The 14,932-nt window shown below is 48.0% G+C and overlaps 1 protein-coding gene across 2 annotated transcripts in view; it reads left to right on the top strand.

The window, feature by feature from the left end:
- Positions 1-13,392, top strand: part of cdh7a (cadherin 7a) — a 44,253-nt gene extending 30,861 nt beyond the window's left edge. For both annotated transcript variants that reach the window (XM_049749211.2, XM_049749212.2), the window contains exons 5-12: positions 570-737; positions 3,472-3,659; positions 4,157-4,410; positions 5,374-5,510; positions 6,053-6,174; positions 10,166-10,283; positions 10,543-10,791; positions 11,946-13,392. In XM_049749211.2, the coding sequence (XP_049605168.1) occupies positions 570-737; positions 3,472-3,659; positions 4,157-4,410; positions 5,374-5,510; positions 6,053-6,174; positions 10,166-10,283; positions 10,543-10,791; positions 11,946-12,505 (1,796 nt within the window). In that variant the 3' untranslated portion in view covers positions 12,506-13,392. The remainder of the gene's footprint in view (positions 1-569; positions 738-3,471; positions 3,660-4,156; positions 4,411-5,373; positions 5,511-6,052; positions 6,175-10,165; positions 10,284-10,542; positions 10,792-11,945) is intronic.
- The last annotated feature ends 1,540 nt before the right edge of the window (positions 13,393-14,932 follow it).

Here is a 14,932-nt window from a genome sequence, read left to right as displayed (position 1 = left end):
TGAAGATATTTAGAAAATGTTCGCTAGCTTGTCGCTAACTAGCTTGATGGTGCACTTTCATTGTTGTTAATCACATCCACGCCGACTTGTTGTCATATATGTCACGTTTGCCTCGGCTATTTCATTAACGATTGATTTGTTAATTCCATTAGCGACACTGCTGATTGTGTGTCTAAACACAACACGGTTAATTGAGGATTGGACACAACTATGTGTTTAACGAGCAGTGTTTCCCTCCCGCTTTTCATCGCTTGAAGATGACGAGAAATTTGCCTTTTGATCTGCTCCATCAAACCGCCGAGCGGCTGAGAAATGACAAAGTAATCTCTCGCATTCGGCGGGAATCTTTAATAAGCGTCGTTTAATGAACGAACGGCAAGTCATTAACTTTGAAAGCAACAGTGATTGCTTTTGAAGGATTAGCGCACTTTCCCTGCATTTTAAAAACGTATCAGGAAACGTTGTGGAGATAAGGTTGTGATTGGAACAAAAACAAAATGAAGCATTCATCAAAATGCTGCAGGAATTTGGGCGAGACGCTAACGAACGTGCTTTGCTTGTGCCTTCAGGTGTCATCCGGACAGCTTTGCCCAACATGGACCGCGAGACCCGCGACCAGTACGTGCTGGTCATCCAGGCCAAGGACATGGTGGGCCAGATGGGCGGCCTCTCGGGTACCACTTCCGTCACCGTCACGCTCACCGACGTCAACGACAACCCGCCTCGCTTCCCTCACAGTAAGCCCCGCCTCCACCTGGCAACACTGATTGATTTTGGTGCTAAAGTTTTTCCTATGAACGTCAGCTTTCCATTTGAGACAGTTATGAATTTGACTACAAAACACGTCTTTAATTCTCTATGGACAAAAGCAACCAAAAAATAGCCAGAAAGAACCCCTCCAAGCTTTTTTTAACCTCCTCTTTTGAACTTGATGTAGATTAAAATCATGTGCAATAAATAATGTGATAAAGTGCTCTCGAGATAAGCTGAGTGGAGAGACATTCATTCAGAAGCGCTTACTGACACTTTCAACCGCCACTTTACATAATTGCTACTTTTGTTTCAGATACTTTTAACCACATTTGGCCTTACAACAAATATTGTCTGATTTATCGACGCGCATGATTTTTTGCTCTCCTTTGTTGATTGGCATCCAAGCATTTTAAACTCAGCAAGACGCTTGCTGCACTTGTAGTTAGAAAATTGGAATTCTTTTGGGATGCAGATTGTATAACAATCAGAGTGAATGGTAAATTGAAAACAACCTTCGCTAAGCACATAAGTGGCATAGTTGTGGAAAACAATAGCCAGAGACTGGCCGAGGAAGAAGCCATGAAATGTTGGATCGTATCTGTCCAAACTAAGTTGTCTTCTATCTTACTTTGATTAGTTTTATATTCTTCTTTTCTTAAATTGTTAGCGTTTTAGTTGATTGGTTTTGTTCCTTTGTTTTGTTACTTTCATCTTGGCTCTGTCTGTTAGCTAGCTTGTTTGCTAGTTGCTTTCTTTGTTAGTTGGCTAATTTGGTTTGAAAATTGATTTTGTTGTCTAGGCTTTTGGTCTTTTTTCTTCTGTTGGTAAGTTTGTTTTTTGTATGTTTGTTAGCTCTTTCATTTGTTTGTATGTTAGTTTGTTTATTTGTGTGTTAGCACCTCTACCACCGAAGCTAATCTTGCAGCTTCGCTAACTACTTCACTTTGTTCTGGTCTTTGCTAGCAGCAAATTAAAAAACCTTCCTGCAAGGTGGGCAATCTCCCTGCTTCATTCCTCATCAGAACCACGCAAAGCTTTGGCATCGGATAACCGGGATCAATCCGATTCCTTTTTTTTTTTAGTTGTTGTTGTTGTTGTGGGTTTATTTCCTGGCGTGCTAATGGCTTCCTGGCTCAGCTTTAGGATTCAAAGACGTCTGGGGCTTCTTGTGATATAATCCAAAGCGCCAGCAATCAGTTTGCCACCAACAGCCCCGCCATCCCGCGGTTGGCTTGCCGCTCTCGGACCGCCTCGCGCCAGCCAGTCAATTTGCTGCCTCCCGGGGCGAGGGAGTGTGCCGAGACGTTGAAGTTTGCACAACAATTTATCAGTGCCGCCTAAATCCCGGATCCGGCCAGCTGTCGCTCCAGGGAGATAAACTGTCGGAGAACTTATTTGGTTTTACTCCTGTAGATTTTGCCGCGTTAGGGTTCGCCTAAAGTTGGGATTCGCCCCGGAAATGATGCAAACCAAAATGCCCCGAGAAGAACATTCTATTCATGTTTGGGAAAAATGCCAGACATGTTCAGTTAGGGTCTGTGAGTTGCGGTTTTGCCTTTGCTCATGACAGCGATGAACCTGGGTTCATTTTTTCTTATTTTCCTCACAGTCCATTACAACGCATTAGAGACCTGGAGCGGGCCTGAAAGGGGACCTGGACGAGCTACTCAGTGGAGGAAAGGTGGAAAACGAGCAAATTGGATTTTTTTTTCTCGGTCCGCTCGCCTTTTAGAGAGCCGCTATTCCACGGCAAATTAAAAAGCCATTATACAGATTACATGGCCGCAAACAATGTGGGGCAGATTAGCATTTAGACGGGGGAGGGGGGGGGGCACTGTCAGGAACACAGAAAAGGTCTCGTAATGAGCTCTGTCACGCCGATTGGGGGGAGATTATGATTATGAATATGATTCCCTTCCTTTATTCTCGCCAGACCGCTTCAGGGGTCGGACAAAAGCACGGGGAAAGCCAATGAGAGAGCCGTGCATGGCGTAATCAAATCTTGTGAAGTGGACGCTTGGATCGGAGTGGACCGAAGCTCACAATGGAGTTGAACTTCCATTTAAGGAGCAATCATTTGGGATGGCTGCTCAATTGGAAACAAAATGTTGGCCTGTCCAATTTGGAATAGTCTCGCCGTATTTGCAACGGTGATAGCAACATTGATCCCAAATCATTGTGATGATCATTTTGGCCTTATTGGTACAGCCGCACTTGAGAGTGAATTTTGGGACGCACCGCTTGCACCGCAGTTGAACTTGACGTGAATGACAGATTGCGCAATTTTTTGCCAACTATTAGAGCTTGTTCAAAAGCTTTGTGTGGAAATGAAAGCTGCTGTACTCACGTTTATAGTTTCTGCCGTAGCAGGTGAGGGCAAAGCTTTGATTTTTTTTTTTTTCCAGGGGTGTCACTCAACGCTCATTCATGTGAAAATGTGCTTTTTGAAAGCCGATTAGCAGTTTGAATCCAAAATCGTGCCTCCGCACAGAGTCTTGTCAACGTCTTGTCACCACGGCAACCGAGATGCTTTTAATATTTACCGCCTACATAAATAAAGACTGTCCCCAATTACTCTATTTTATTAGTTGCGCTCCAAAGTCCAAAACCTCTTGCAGAAATTTGGTCAGTTTCTCATTGGCAAACATTTTCCACCACGTCGCCCTTGGTAGCTTCATGAGCTAGCTTCCAATCTTGCATCTGACCTTTTGTTCCCAGAGGTCAACCAATACACGGTGCTGGAGTCGCTTCCCGTGCAGTCGGTGGTGGCCCGGATCAAGGCGGCTGACGCCGACGTGGGCCCCAACGCCGAGATGGACTACAGGATCATGGACGGCGATGGGCCCGGCGTCTTCAACATCACCACGGACGAGAACACGCAGGAGGGAGTCCTCCTCCTGTTAAAGGTACAGCCAAGACAACACCAGCTAGCAACAATCACTAGCTCACATCATTAATGTCCGATTTGGCACTTTTGCTTTATAGCTCATTCATGTGCAAATGTTTTTTTTCGAAAAGCTTCTAAGCAGCTGCTCAGTTGTTTCCCCTTCCCCTAAAGTGCTCGTTTCCAAGCGGTCTGAATTGTGTAAACCACATGGCGCCGCCATGACAACTGATGCTTTCGCTATTTGAAACCGCCTCCACAAAAAAGCACCATAAACAGTCCAAATCCTGCTAAATTGTGACCGACCATGTCAGGTGTGCCAAATGGATCTTTGTCTGTCTTTGATTTGTCGTTGCCAAGCAATTATCCGGACGCGCCGATCAAAGTGTCAAATTGATACGCTCGCATGTTGCATTAAACGGCAAAGTGATATGACGACGTCTATGTCGCCATGACGACGATCCATCAGTAGTAACGGCTCCTTAATAGTAACACCCCCCCCCCCCCCCCCTCTGGCAGCCTCTGGACTTTGAAAGCAAGAACAGCTTCTCTCTGCGGGTGGAGGCTACCAACAGGAACATCGACTCCAACTTCCTGAACTTGGGCCCCTTCAGCGACACCACCTCGCTCAAGGTGAGCGTGGAGGATGTGGACGAGGTGCCCGTCTTCGCCTCGCCGCTCAGCACCATGTCCGTCTCCGAGGACGCCCGGGTCGGCACGTCCATCGGGAAGGTGTCGGCCCACGATCCGGACACCTCCGACAGCAGCATCAGGTACGACATAATGTCACTTTTTTTTTCTTGTGAGAACTTGAGCATTGTGTTGGGGTGGGCTCAGAAGTAATCACAATAAAAGGCTCAGCAGAAGCGACACAAAGTCCCCCATGTGGCCATCACGAGCGCTGCCAGATGGCACCGTTTGTGCTTGGGGGGGAGGGGAGCGGAGGTGGAGTGGGTGTGCAGCATCTGCAAAAGTCAAATGCCATCTTAAAGCCGGAAAAGGGCATTCTTTTAGTCGGGTCAAGGCTTACCACTGTGGCCTTTTCGCTTCCAAACGTTGGGTTGACAATCTGTCGGGTGTCGTATGGGTGACCCCCCCGCTCTCCGCCCCCGCCCCCCTTCCCACTTTGTATTAATTGAATGAATTTAGTCAATGTTCCATCACAATTGTTACTAGCCCTAATCAGAAAATCAAATTACTGCAGCATTGTACTTCTTTTTTTTTCTTGGTTGTTATCAGCGTCTGCGAAATGATTTTTTCCAACACACCAGACGAATTGAAGATGATTGCGGAACTAATGGCGCCACCGCAGTCAAATTATTTTGCTGTAATAGTCAATAGGTGGAGGCTAATTGAACTTGCAATGTACTCATAAAAAAATATATAAAAAATAAAATAAGTAAAAAAATACAATAAGGAATAAAAATATTTTTAAAAAAAACAATAATAAAAAAAATAATGACATCGATGTACATGTATTGATTTTGCACGCATGCATTCCAGTTTTAAAAAAAGGCTAATTGAACTTACAATGTCCTCATAAAAAATTATAAAAGAAATTAAGTAATAAATAAAAAAATAAAAAATGCAATAATGAATAAAAATATAAAAAATAAATAAAATAATAAACAAAATAATGACATCGATGTTATTAACATATATTGATTTTGCACGCATGCATTTCAGTTTTTAAAAAAATTGGGCAAGTTGACTGAGGGGTGTGCGCTGCTTTGCAGGTATTCGATCGACCGCAACACAGACATGGAGCGCTTCTTCAACGTGGACGCGCTGAGCGGCATCATCAGCACGGCCAAGCCGCTGGACCGCGAGGTCAACTCGGTGCACAACATCACCATCCTCGCCGTTGAGAGTCGTGAGTCGAGTGCAACCGTCGCCTCGTGTGTTTCATGTTTTTTTGTTTTTTTTCCTCTGTGGCTTGTCTGGGCTAATTATAAGACAATCAAGAAGAGTCGGAGTCCTAATTGAGCGCGTTGGGGGCATGCAAATGTGGCGCCACGGCACTCCATAAAGATTTTGTAGTGCTGTCAGTGAGAATGAAGTCACGCGTGAGGACAGTCGCTCTGACCCGACCCGACTGGGGGAGGTCATGACTCGGGGTTTTATTTTTCCTCCTCGTGTGACGTAGTGGCGCTCAGAAGCAATTGGCAGCTGCGGAGCGGGTGTCCGCCAGCCTCCATGTCAGCGCAACACGCTTGCCGGTGGCCCCGGGGTGCTGCGCGTCCTTTTTTTCTGTGTCCGCCGCGTCAGCCCTCTGAATGTCAGCGCATCATCTCGGGCCGGGCCCGCCAAGCCGAATTAGTGTCCGCTGCGCCCAGCCACAGACGTTTAGGCGTTGGCGCGGGAAGCCGTAAAGCAAAAGTGATATGAGCGCCGCTCCTTTTGTCCGTCTTTCAGAGGACCCCAACCAAATTGGCAAAGGCGCGGCCGTCATCACCGTGCTGGACGTCAACGACAACGCGCCCGTCTTCGCCATCGACTACGAGACGCTGGTGTGTGAAAACGCGCCGGCGGGCACGGTACGTCCCTCCTCAACCTTGCTTGCTTGCGTGAAGCTTTTTCTTTCCGTGTGTTCGCATTGGGCCAAGTTGTTGCTAAATGACCTGAGCGACCGTTGTGCTGATTTCTCCAGCTTTTGGGGAAGGCAATCAGGCAGCGGCTGATGGTGGCGCGCCATTGGCCAGCCTCAATGGCGGGCTGTAATTGAGACAGCCATTTGGGCCTCGTTGAAGATGTCGCACACTGCTTTTGTCTGAGATGAGAGTGGCAAAAAAAGTGATTTGATTGGTATGTAGGAGGGAGTTCCGATTTGGCTTGGAGACTTTTTCCTGCTTCTTTTGTGTTAATTTTCAAAATCATTAGAAATCAAAGCGGCTAAGTGCAGTTGAAGCTGAAATGAAATTGTTTTACCCGCACGTCACCCTCGAGTTGTTATTAGAGTAAACATTGCGTCTTCATTAGCCACCGGCGTTATCGACAAAGCCCTCGCCGCCGCAGCTGGATGATTATCGTCCTTTCCACTTGTCCACCGATGATTATTGCTGAACAAAAGCAGCGGCGGCTTTCTATCAGCCATCAATCTCACGCCAGCACTCCGCTCCGATACGCGTTTCGTATTTAACCCCCCCCCCCACCACCACCACCTACGAGCGCCACCGTAATTCATTCCTGATGTGAATGTGACCGCGCCGAAGCAATCAAAGCGGGCCCAGACACGGTGCGCCACGTCTCGAGCGGAATGTTGCTAATCAGTCAGTTTATTTTGTCCTTCTGGAGGATCAAAACATCAGCAACAGAATGATAAAAACAGATCAAATTATTTTTATTCATTTAGCTCGAGGTTCAGAAGGTCCTTGCTTTGTGGCTCAAAGGTCCTTTTTCTCGATCTTCTCTCCAAAGTCAACCTTTGAGGCAAATGTGTGACGTGACCTTGTTTGTGGCGACCGTTTGAATCGGACACGGTCAGTTTCTAGCAGTTGCGATGCAATAAAAGAGATGAAATGTCGGACTGGCAACATGTCAGAGTGCTGATTTGAAATTAATTGAACTGCTCTTTTAGCGTGTGCGCCGGTCCAGTAATGGCTGTGTCCCCTCGCTTAGGCCGCCCACTGGCTGTCACGCCCGCTCGCTGCTCCGAAGATGAAATCAGATGGCGGACTTGGCGGCCGTGGGAATAACCTGCAGCGGTCGGGCCTAATTAAGACCGTCCGTCGGCAGCAGCTCCCCGCGGAACGCGCTTGACGCTTGTCACGGATCATCGACGGCATCTGCACTCTGCCATCTTTATTAATTGATGGGGTGGCCAGGGCAGTCCCGGCCCCCGCCGCATTATATCTATGAGCACACCTGGTCTTGCATTCTGCATCCCTTGCCATCATGGCCACCCACGGAAAATATGAACATTTAGTTCCCCTTTAAGTAGATTTTGTAGGAGTTATTTTTAGTCTCCGTGTTTCAAGAGATACTTTCAACCCCTTCCTTGTTACTGATTCAACCTCGGCAAACAATGGCACATTGTAAAACAAAAAAAAATGAGTCAAGTCAAGCGCGCTTGACATTTTACGTGAATGATTGATGGATTGTCACGATTGAGATCTCGAGGCTGTTTGTGACTTTGAGAAAGTTGAGCTAAGAGCGTAATGACGACGACGCAACAATATTTGAGATATCGAGAGACTTGTTTGATGTCTGCTTCAAGAATCAGAAGAGGTGAATGCCGACGTCTGATCTCAGTTTTTTTGTGTGTTGTTGTCATTTTCTGATTGCATTTTTTGGGGTACTTAAAACTGAGGAAAGACATTTTGAGAGCAGTTCTTTGTTTTTTTCCCCTTATCAGACATGCCAGCCAGGCGCGCTGATAAAACAAGCAAACTATTTTAAAACGTCTTTTTTTCCCCCCATTGTGCCAAGTTATCAAAATGGATCTTGTACACAATCATCGACAGTAAAAAAAATCCATCTTTACTTTTGCGCTCAAATAAATTGAAGTGCATTGGGACTAATTTGCTTTAAATTTGCCTCGTCGTTTTTTTACCCCTTTTTAATATCTCGTCTCTCCCTGAAGTGCAAAGTGAGAAGTGCAAAGCCAGCTGCGGTCTCAACTGCACTTTGGCATCACTTCCACATCAACCGCGTGCGAGTGACGATGTCATCGCCTATCCGTCCAAATTATCACTTCAGCCTGCAAGGCGCAAGGTGAGGTGAAAACAAACATGCGGCAAGCTATAAAAAAAACATCATCGGATCACACTGCGCGATGACAACGCTCGTGCGATCCGCATCAGACGAGACGGTCGAGCAGGCCGCCGCCCTGTCACGGCGGATGTCACATGCGGGTGATGTTTAGGGCGCGGATGGAAAGCTGCGAAAGCCGTGTGCCCCCACACATCCTCGCTGACAGCTGTCATATCGCCACGGCGACAAGTGCCACCTCGTCAACGGCGCGCTTATTTCCACTCCACGCCTTGATCTCGAAGTTTGCGTTTGCTTCAAAGACACTCGCTCGGCTGCGTCTGCTAATACGCGTTTGAATATTCCACGCGGACGGGTTTCCTTTCTTTGTCGATGTCAAAGAAGGCACCCGAGCGTGTTCGCTGTCAGATGTGATGTTCGCGTTTCTCTTCCAAACGTGTGTCAGCTCCCGCGAAGACAATTTTTTGAGAAAGCATTTATTAGGCTTCATTGAAGTAGCCACGCTGCGAGATAATTGGCTTTTTCCAAAGGAGGCGGGGCTTGTGTGTCCGTTTTCATTTCGAGGGCGCCAACTCGCAACACATTTTATGATGTCGGCCGAAATTAACCAACATCCGCCACTGCACTCATCACATTGTGCTTTCGAATGGTGCAAAAGCTTCACCACGGAAAACATTTGCAAGCAGTACGGGGAGGAGAATTATTCATGTTGGGACTTCTCATTTGCATAATATTCATGAATTAAATAGGTCAGTTTTTGAGCCCGTTCATGCATGAATGATGACAAGCTCCCTCGGGATTCGCCCCCTCGAGTCTTCGTGTGACTCTTTTGCCATGAAAAACAACTTCATGCTCGGAACGCGCTTATTTGTTGGTCGACTGCTGTTGAATTTGTCCAACTTGCAAAAGCGGCGCTTCGGCCAGCAGCAGTCTGAAGATTTTCAAAAACGAAGCACTTCGCTCACAACTCTTTATTTGCCTTTTGGAGGCGGCAGGAACGTTTTCATCCGCCGACTCCCGGGCCTCCTCATTCGGGCAAATTTGCGCCTGGGCTCATCGGAGGCGTGTGTGAGCGTGCTAATGAAAGGCGTTATGCATTACAAAGTGTTTGATTTAAGTCTAGATTTCCTGGGGGGAGGGCGTCTTTTCTCGCCGCCGCCTTCTTGCCGATAAGCCGCCGATCCGTCCTCGCCACTCAAAGGACATGAAAAGGTTGAAATTGCACAAGGGCCGGGCCGCCTCCTCCTCCTTGTTGTTGATCGCGCTATCCAGATTTCCATAACACAGCCTGCGCGATCTGCCCATTGAATGGCGGCTTTTGGCAAGCTGTCACAACATTCGGTACAGGTTCGGTCTCGGCTAATCCCGATGCCGTATCGACGCCTTCGTTGATAAAGAAACGAAATGCGTCCCTGTGACTGACGGCGCCGTACGGTGCGTTTTCATCAACAGGCGGATTTATAGCTCCAGCTCTCCCGATCACTTGCGGGTTTTTTTGTCCTCCCCAATGAAGCCGAAGCGACATTTTGTGATCGTTTTGGCGCCACCTCCACGTGTTGGCATAAAAGTGAGAAAAACTGGACTTTTTTTGTTTTGAATTTTCTTTTTGTAACGTTGTCAGTACAGCGGGTCTGCCTGGCCCGATAAGTTGTCGGGAAGGGCCGGCGGGGCTGCGAAGGAGTCGTCAGCTTTTGAGGGGAATGAGTCAGCGACGCCCACCTTGACGCCATTGTCAAACCTGTCGTCTGGCGTCCACCCACCCACACACTACAAATATTGCATTGGATTTTCAAAGGCTTGTTTTGGTCTTCTTGGCAGGTGATTCAGACGGTGAGCGGCGTGGATAAGGACGAGCCTCAGAACGGTCACCGCTTCTTCTTCTCCTTGGATGCCGCCGTGGCGGGAAATCTCAACTTCACCCTCCGAGACAACAAAGGTAACCATGCGGCCGAGAGGGGCTCGCTCGGCTCTTGTGAGCCTCTTTGGCTTTGTGGCAATTTCATTCAAGGATGCCAGGTTTTCTCTTCTTAGGTTTCAAAATTAAACCCAGCTAACAAATGATAACAATCATTTATTTACTTATTTCTTTATTTATATACTACTGGTCTATGGAAATGCTAGCCCTAGACTTTGTTTTCATTTTGCCAGCATAAACACCTCCACATTTGCCGTCTTTTGGTGTGTGTCGCTTCCAGATAACACGGCGTCCATACTGACCAAACGCGGCGCCTTCCGGAGGCGCGAGCAGCCGGCGTACCGGCTGCCCGTGCTGATCGCCGACAGCGGCAGCCCGGCCCTGAGTAGCACCAACACGCTGTCGGTGCGCGTGTGCGAGTGTGACGCCGACGGCGTTCCCCTGGCGTGCGGCGCCGTGGCCTACGCCGCCACCGGTCTCGGTACCGGCGCTCTCTTGGCCATTCTGGGCTGCATCCTCACACTGCTGGGTAAGAAGTCGGCCTCGCCTCCACTCATCGGTCCGTTCCCGTGTTTCCTGAATAATTTCGAGGGGAGCCGTCGAAACTAGGATGAATTTGATAAAATGATTATTTTTCACCGTTGAAAATTGTCCCTCCTTGAGGTCTACTTTGTATTTTCTTGATGATGGAAATCTTTTTAAAGCGAGGCATCCTGACAACTATGGCGCCATCATTTAGGTGGACAATCCTCTTGAGGGCCAATTAGGACGTGATGGAGCGCTTAGATTTTTTTTCTCCCGTCCACACGGGTCTGTCGTCCGTCCATCCGTCCGTCTTCACACGGCAACCACTTGTCATCTTTTTTGCCTTGACGGCGCTCGTCGACAGCATTTGTGCGTTTCGGCAGCGTAATTGTTTACGAAAGGCGGAAGGAGACGACAACTGACAGTTTGGCGTACGTTTACAAAAGACCTTTGAGGTTATTTGAGGATACGAGAAGGAATTTGTCAAAAAGGAACACGGCACGCTTTTCCTGTAATCCACGTTAGAATGTTATCCACGTTAGAAAAACAGCAATCGGACTTGAAGTCACGACTAAAATTACGACTTTTTGATCGTAACATCGGTTGGGATTGGAGGACTCCAAGAAACGCCGATGCTAATTCCCGAGCCGTCACGTTTGGGACCGATGCCCTTGCGAGTGCCAGAGAAAAGTCGTCGGCGGGTCAATTTCTTCGTTTGCTACGTGATTAGCGACCGAAGGGGGCTGGCGCCAAAAGGAAACGTGGGCCGCGAAATGATATTTTGCTGGCAGCAGCTTGACATTGATGGATGGAGGACAATTCGACATTTGCCACTTTGCTTGGGCGGAGAGTTATTTTCAGCCGCTAATGCGCCGCAAACTCAAAGCCGTGCCACTCGGCTCGTCGACGCTTCCTGGTTTCAGAACGGCGGTGGCGCTAACGTGAGGTTATGTCACGGGCTCACTTATGTTAGAAGAAAGATGATTGGATCTCGTCGAGATGGATGGATCGTTAGCTTGTTTTGCTCCTTGTGCTTCAAAGTCATTTGCATCTCCGCCGCGTCTGAAGCGTTTTGCTAATGGCACCGCCAACAACTTGATGGCATCTGAAGAGCGTCGTTTGTCACTCCATACTGACTCCACCATCTGTCTTTCGCAGTGATCGTCCTCTTCATCGTGACGGCGCGCCGGCGGCGGAAGGTTCCGCTCATCTTGGAGGAGGAGCGTGACATCCGGGAGAACATCGTCCGCTACGACGACGAGGGCGGTGGCGAGGAGGACACGGAGGCCTTCGACATGGTGGCCTTGCGCAACCTCAATGTCATCCGAGACCCTGGCGCGCGGCGGGACGTCACCCCCGACACGCCCACCTTCTTCCAGTACACGCCCGCCAGCTCGGCGACGACCCGCCCGGCCTACAAGTCACTCCCGGACAACGTGGTGTTCCGTGAGTTCATCTGGGAGCGTCTGAAGGACGCCGACGTGGACCCGTGGGCGCCGCCGTACGACTCGCTGCAGACGTACGCCTTCGAGGGCAGCGGCTCGGTGGCCGACTCGCTCAGCTCGCTGGAGTCACTCAGCACCGACTCGGAGCAGAACTATGATTACCTCAACAACTGGGGGCCGCGCTTCAAGAAACTGGCCGACCTCTACGGCAACGCCGACGGCGCCACCGGCGTCTTCTCGAAGCCTTTGAATGCAGGAAGAGGAGGACACTGACAGATGTCCAATTTACTGGGAGAGATTCAAAGACAAGACGCAGTAAGCGAAGCGAAAGACGCTTGAAAAAGCTTTGGGCCTCGTTTAACTCCTCAGACGGATCTCACTTCAGGTGTGTCGACTCAAGTTGAAGTTTCTTGTTGGGGTTGTGCGCTACAGACGCTGATTGCGTAACACCAAGCGGCAGGAGCGTTTCCAAAGGGTGTCGGACAGCCATCCAAGAAAATCATCAAAAATCGACCCAAGTTTGGAAACTTTGGAATGCACACGACCAACTGGCCAAGCAGAAACGTTTTCATTTGTTTAGTTTGGTCAAAGCCACCGATCTTGCACTTGAGGGTCGTCCTGAAACTCTGTGAGTACGTTTGTCTTGTTTTGAAGGGTGCTGGTGGGGGGAGGGGCCTCAAACAAGTCGCGCATCATGCTAAGCAAGTGAGTCAATCGAAAAAGCGACGGCTTGACGTCTCAGCCCTCGCCACGTTGAAATGTCGCTCTTGTCTCATTTTTGTAATCCTCATTCTCCTGTCAGAGATAAAAGCAGTCCTCCTCGACTTTGTGGGGTCGGGTTGGGCTTCTTTTTTTTTTAGATTCTTATTGCTCTTGATTGTGTTGCATTGACACCGCTTAGACGTTAGAAGAAGAAGCGTGCCGGTCTTTCAGCGCTGAGGTGGAACTGTGAAGTTTTTGCTTTTGTAGTCCAGCATGGATGGTCACCTTCATTCATGGAACACGCGCTCACTGTACGATAACCACCTTGTGTTGTTTACGTTTGGTTTTCCCTTCTCACACTTTCAACCGATGGGTGTTGTTATTTATTTTCAGCAGGCAAGATTGTGATTTTTTTTTTTTTACTTTTTTTTCATGAAATAAAATTGTATACAGTCAAACCGCAGAGTTGTTAGGTGTCTTTTTCCAGCTATCGACTTAAAATCTCGGCTCGGTCACATAGTACGTCTGCTATGCGGCAAACTGATTTAAACGTGAGGTTCTTTGCACATCTCCCACTAAACCAACATGTAAGGCCCATTTAAGCTTTTTTATCCACAGTTCAGATTTCAAATTAACTTGACTCGGTTATTTGAATTTTAATAAAATCGTCCTAGTTAGAACTTGTGCCTCTCTGTGGAGCCAGCAGAAGTGTACGGTAAACCACTCAAAATGTGAGTGCTAATTAGCATGCGGCTAAGTGCTCTTTGCTGTTGACGTATGGCGAGACAAACACTCCAAACACTCCACACAAGAGCGCTTGGGCGAGCGTGCGGCGGCATAAGGCGCCTTGGACGACTGTCAGTCCAAATCAGGAGGACACGTCCGACAAGATGCTTGCCGCGGGGAACACTTAGCGCCAATCAGGCGACGCGACTCGCTATCAGCGCTTGGGTTGATTGCCCCGGTGGCCGCCGCCGGCTGCCATTCTTATCAGAAGTCCGCATCGGCGGGGCCAAATTGGAAGTCGCCACTTGTGTTGACTCGTGAGTGAACAAGTCGTTCAAAAGAACGAATCTTTTCAGTGAACGTGAGTGAACGGATCACTTCCTGAAGTTATTTGTTATTTTTTCAGTTCATGACTTCAACCAACATGCATTGACATAACTTATCCCACACCCTAGGTGTCGGGAATGCGCATCGAAGCTGCTGCCACCTCACCGTAAAACAAAACGAGTTCACGAACGAGTCAGTGAATTGTAATTCCCGTTCACCAACTGTACCTAATGGAGTGTCCGAGTGACGTCACAGATCAAACAGCCAATCAGAAAGTGGGGGTGAGGGCGGGTGTGGCAGCAGGGGGGGCCCCATTTCAAAACACACCTGATTCTATGATCAGGCTCCTGCAGAACGTGAGGATGAACTGATCATTTGAATCAGGTGTGTTTAACGAGGGAAACTTGGAAAACATGTAGGAATGCGGCCCTTGAGGACTGGACTTGGACACCCCTGCCTTACACTGAGTGCCAAAAGTCCCAATGATGGTGAGCAGCAAGGGGGGGCCCCATTTCAACCCCTTACACTGAGTGCCAAGCAGGGAAGAAATGGGTACCATTGTTATAGTCACTGGTATGACTCGGCAGGGGTTTGAACCCACAACCTCCCAATCTCAGGGCGGACACTCTCCTCTTAGGCCACTGAGCTGGTAAACACTTCTATCGTAGTATAAAACTTATAGTCGTTTTTAAATAACGTGTATATATACGCCTAAATATTGTTATCCAATATATCTACTGCAATTTCACATTTCAGATTGCTGGTTTGAAATTTGCTTTTAATGTTATTATTTTTAATAAACATTTATGTTAAAACTTGTCTGGCGTCTTATTCCTTGTTTTTATATTCGCCAATTAAAACATAAAAATCAGACATTTGGTTAACTGCTTTATATGACAATATGTGTAGGTACACTACACGAGGTTAAAAAAAAAAGAGAATAAA

The sequence above is a fragment of the Syngnathus scovelli genome, chromosome 18 (genome assembly GCF_024217435.2).
Source record: "Syngnathus scovelli strain Florida chromosome 18, RoL_Ssco_1.2, whole genome shotgun sequence".
Taxonomy (NCBI): Eukaryota; Metazoa; Chordata; class Actinopteri; order Syngnathiformes; family Syngnathidae; genus Syngnathus; species Syngnathus scovelli.
Note: the sequence above shows the minus strand (reverse complement) of the source record. Positions and strands in the feature narration are given on the sequence as shown.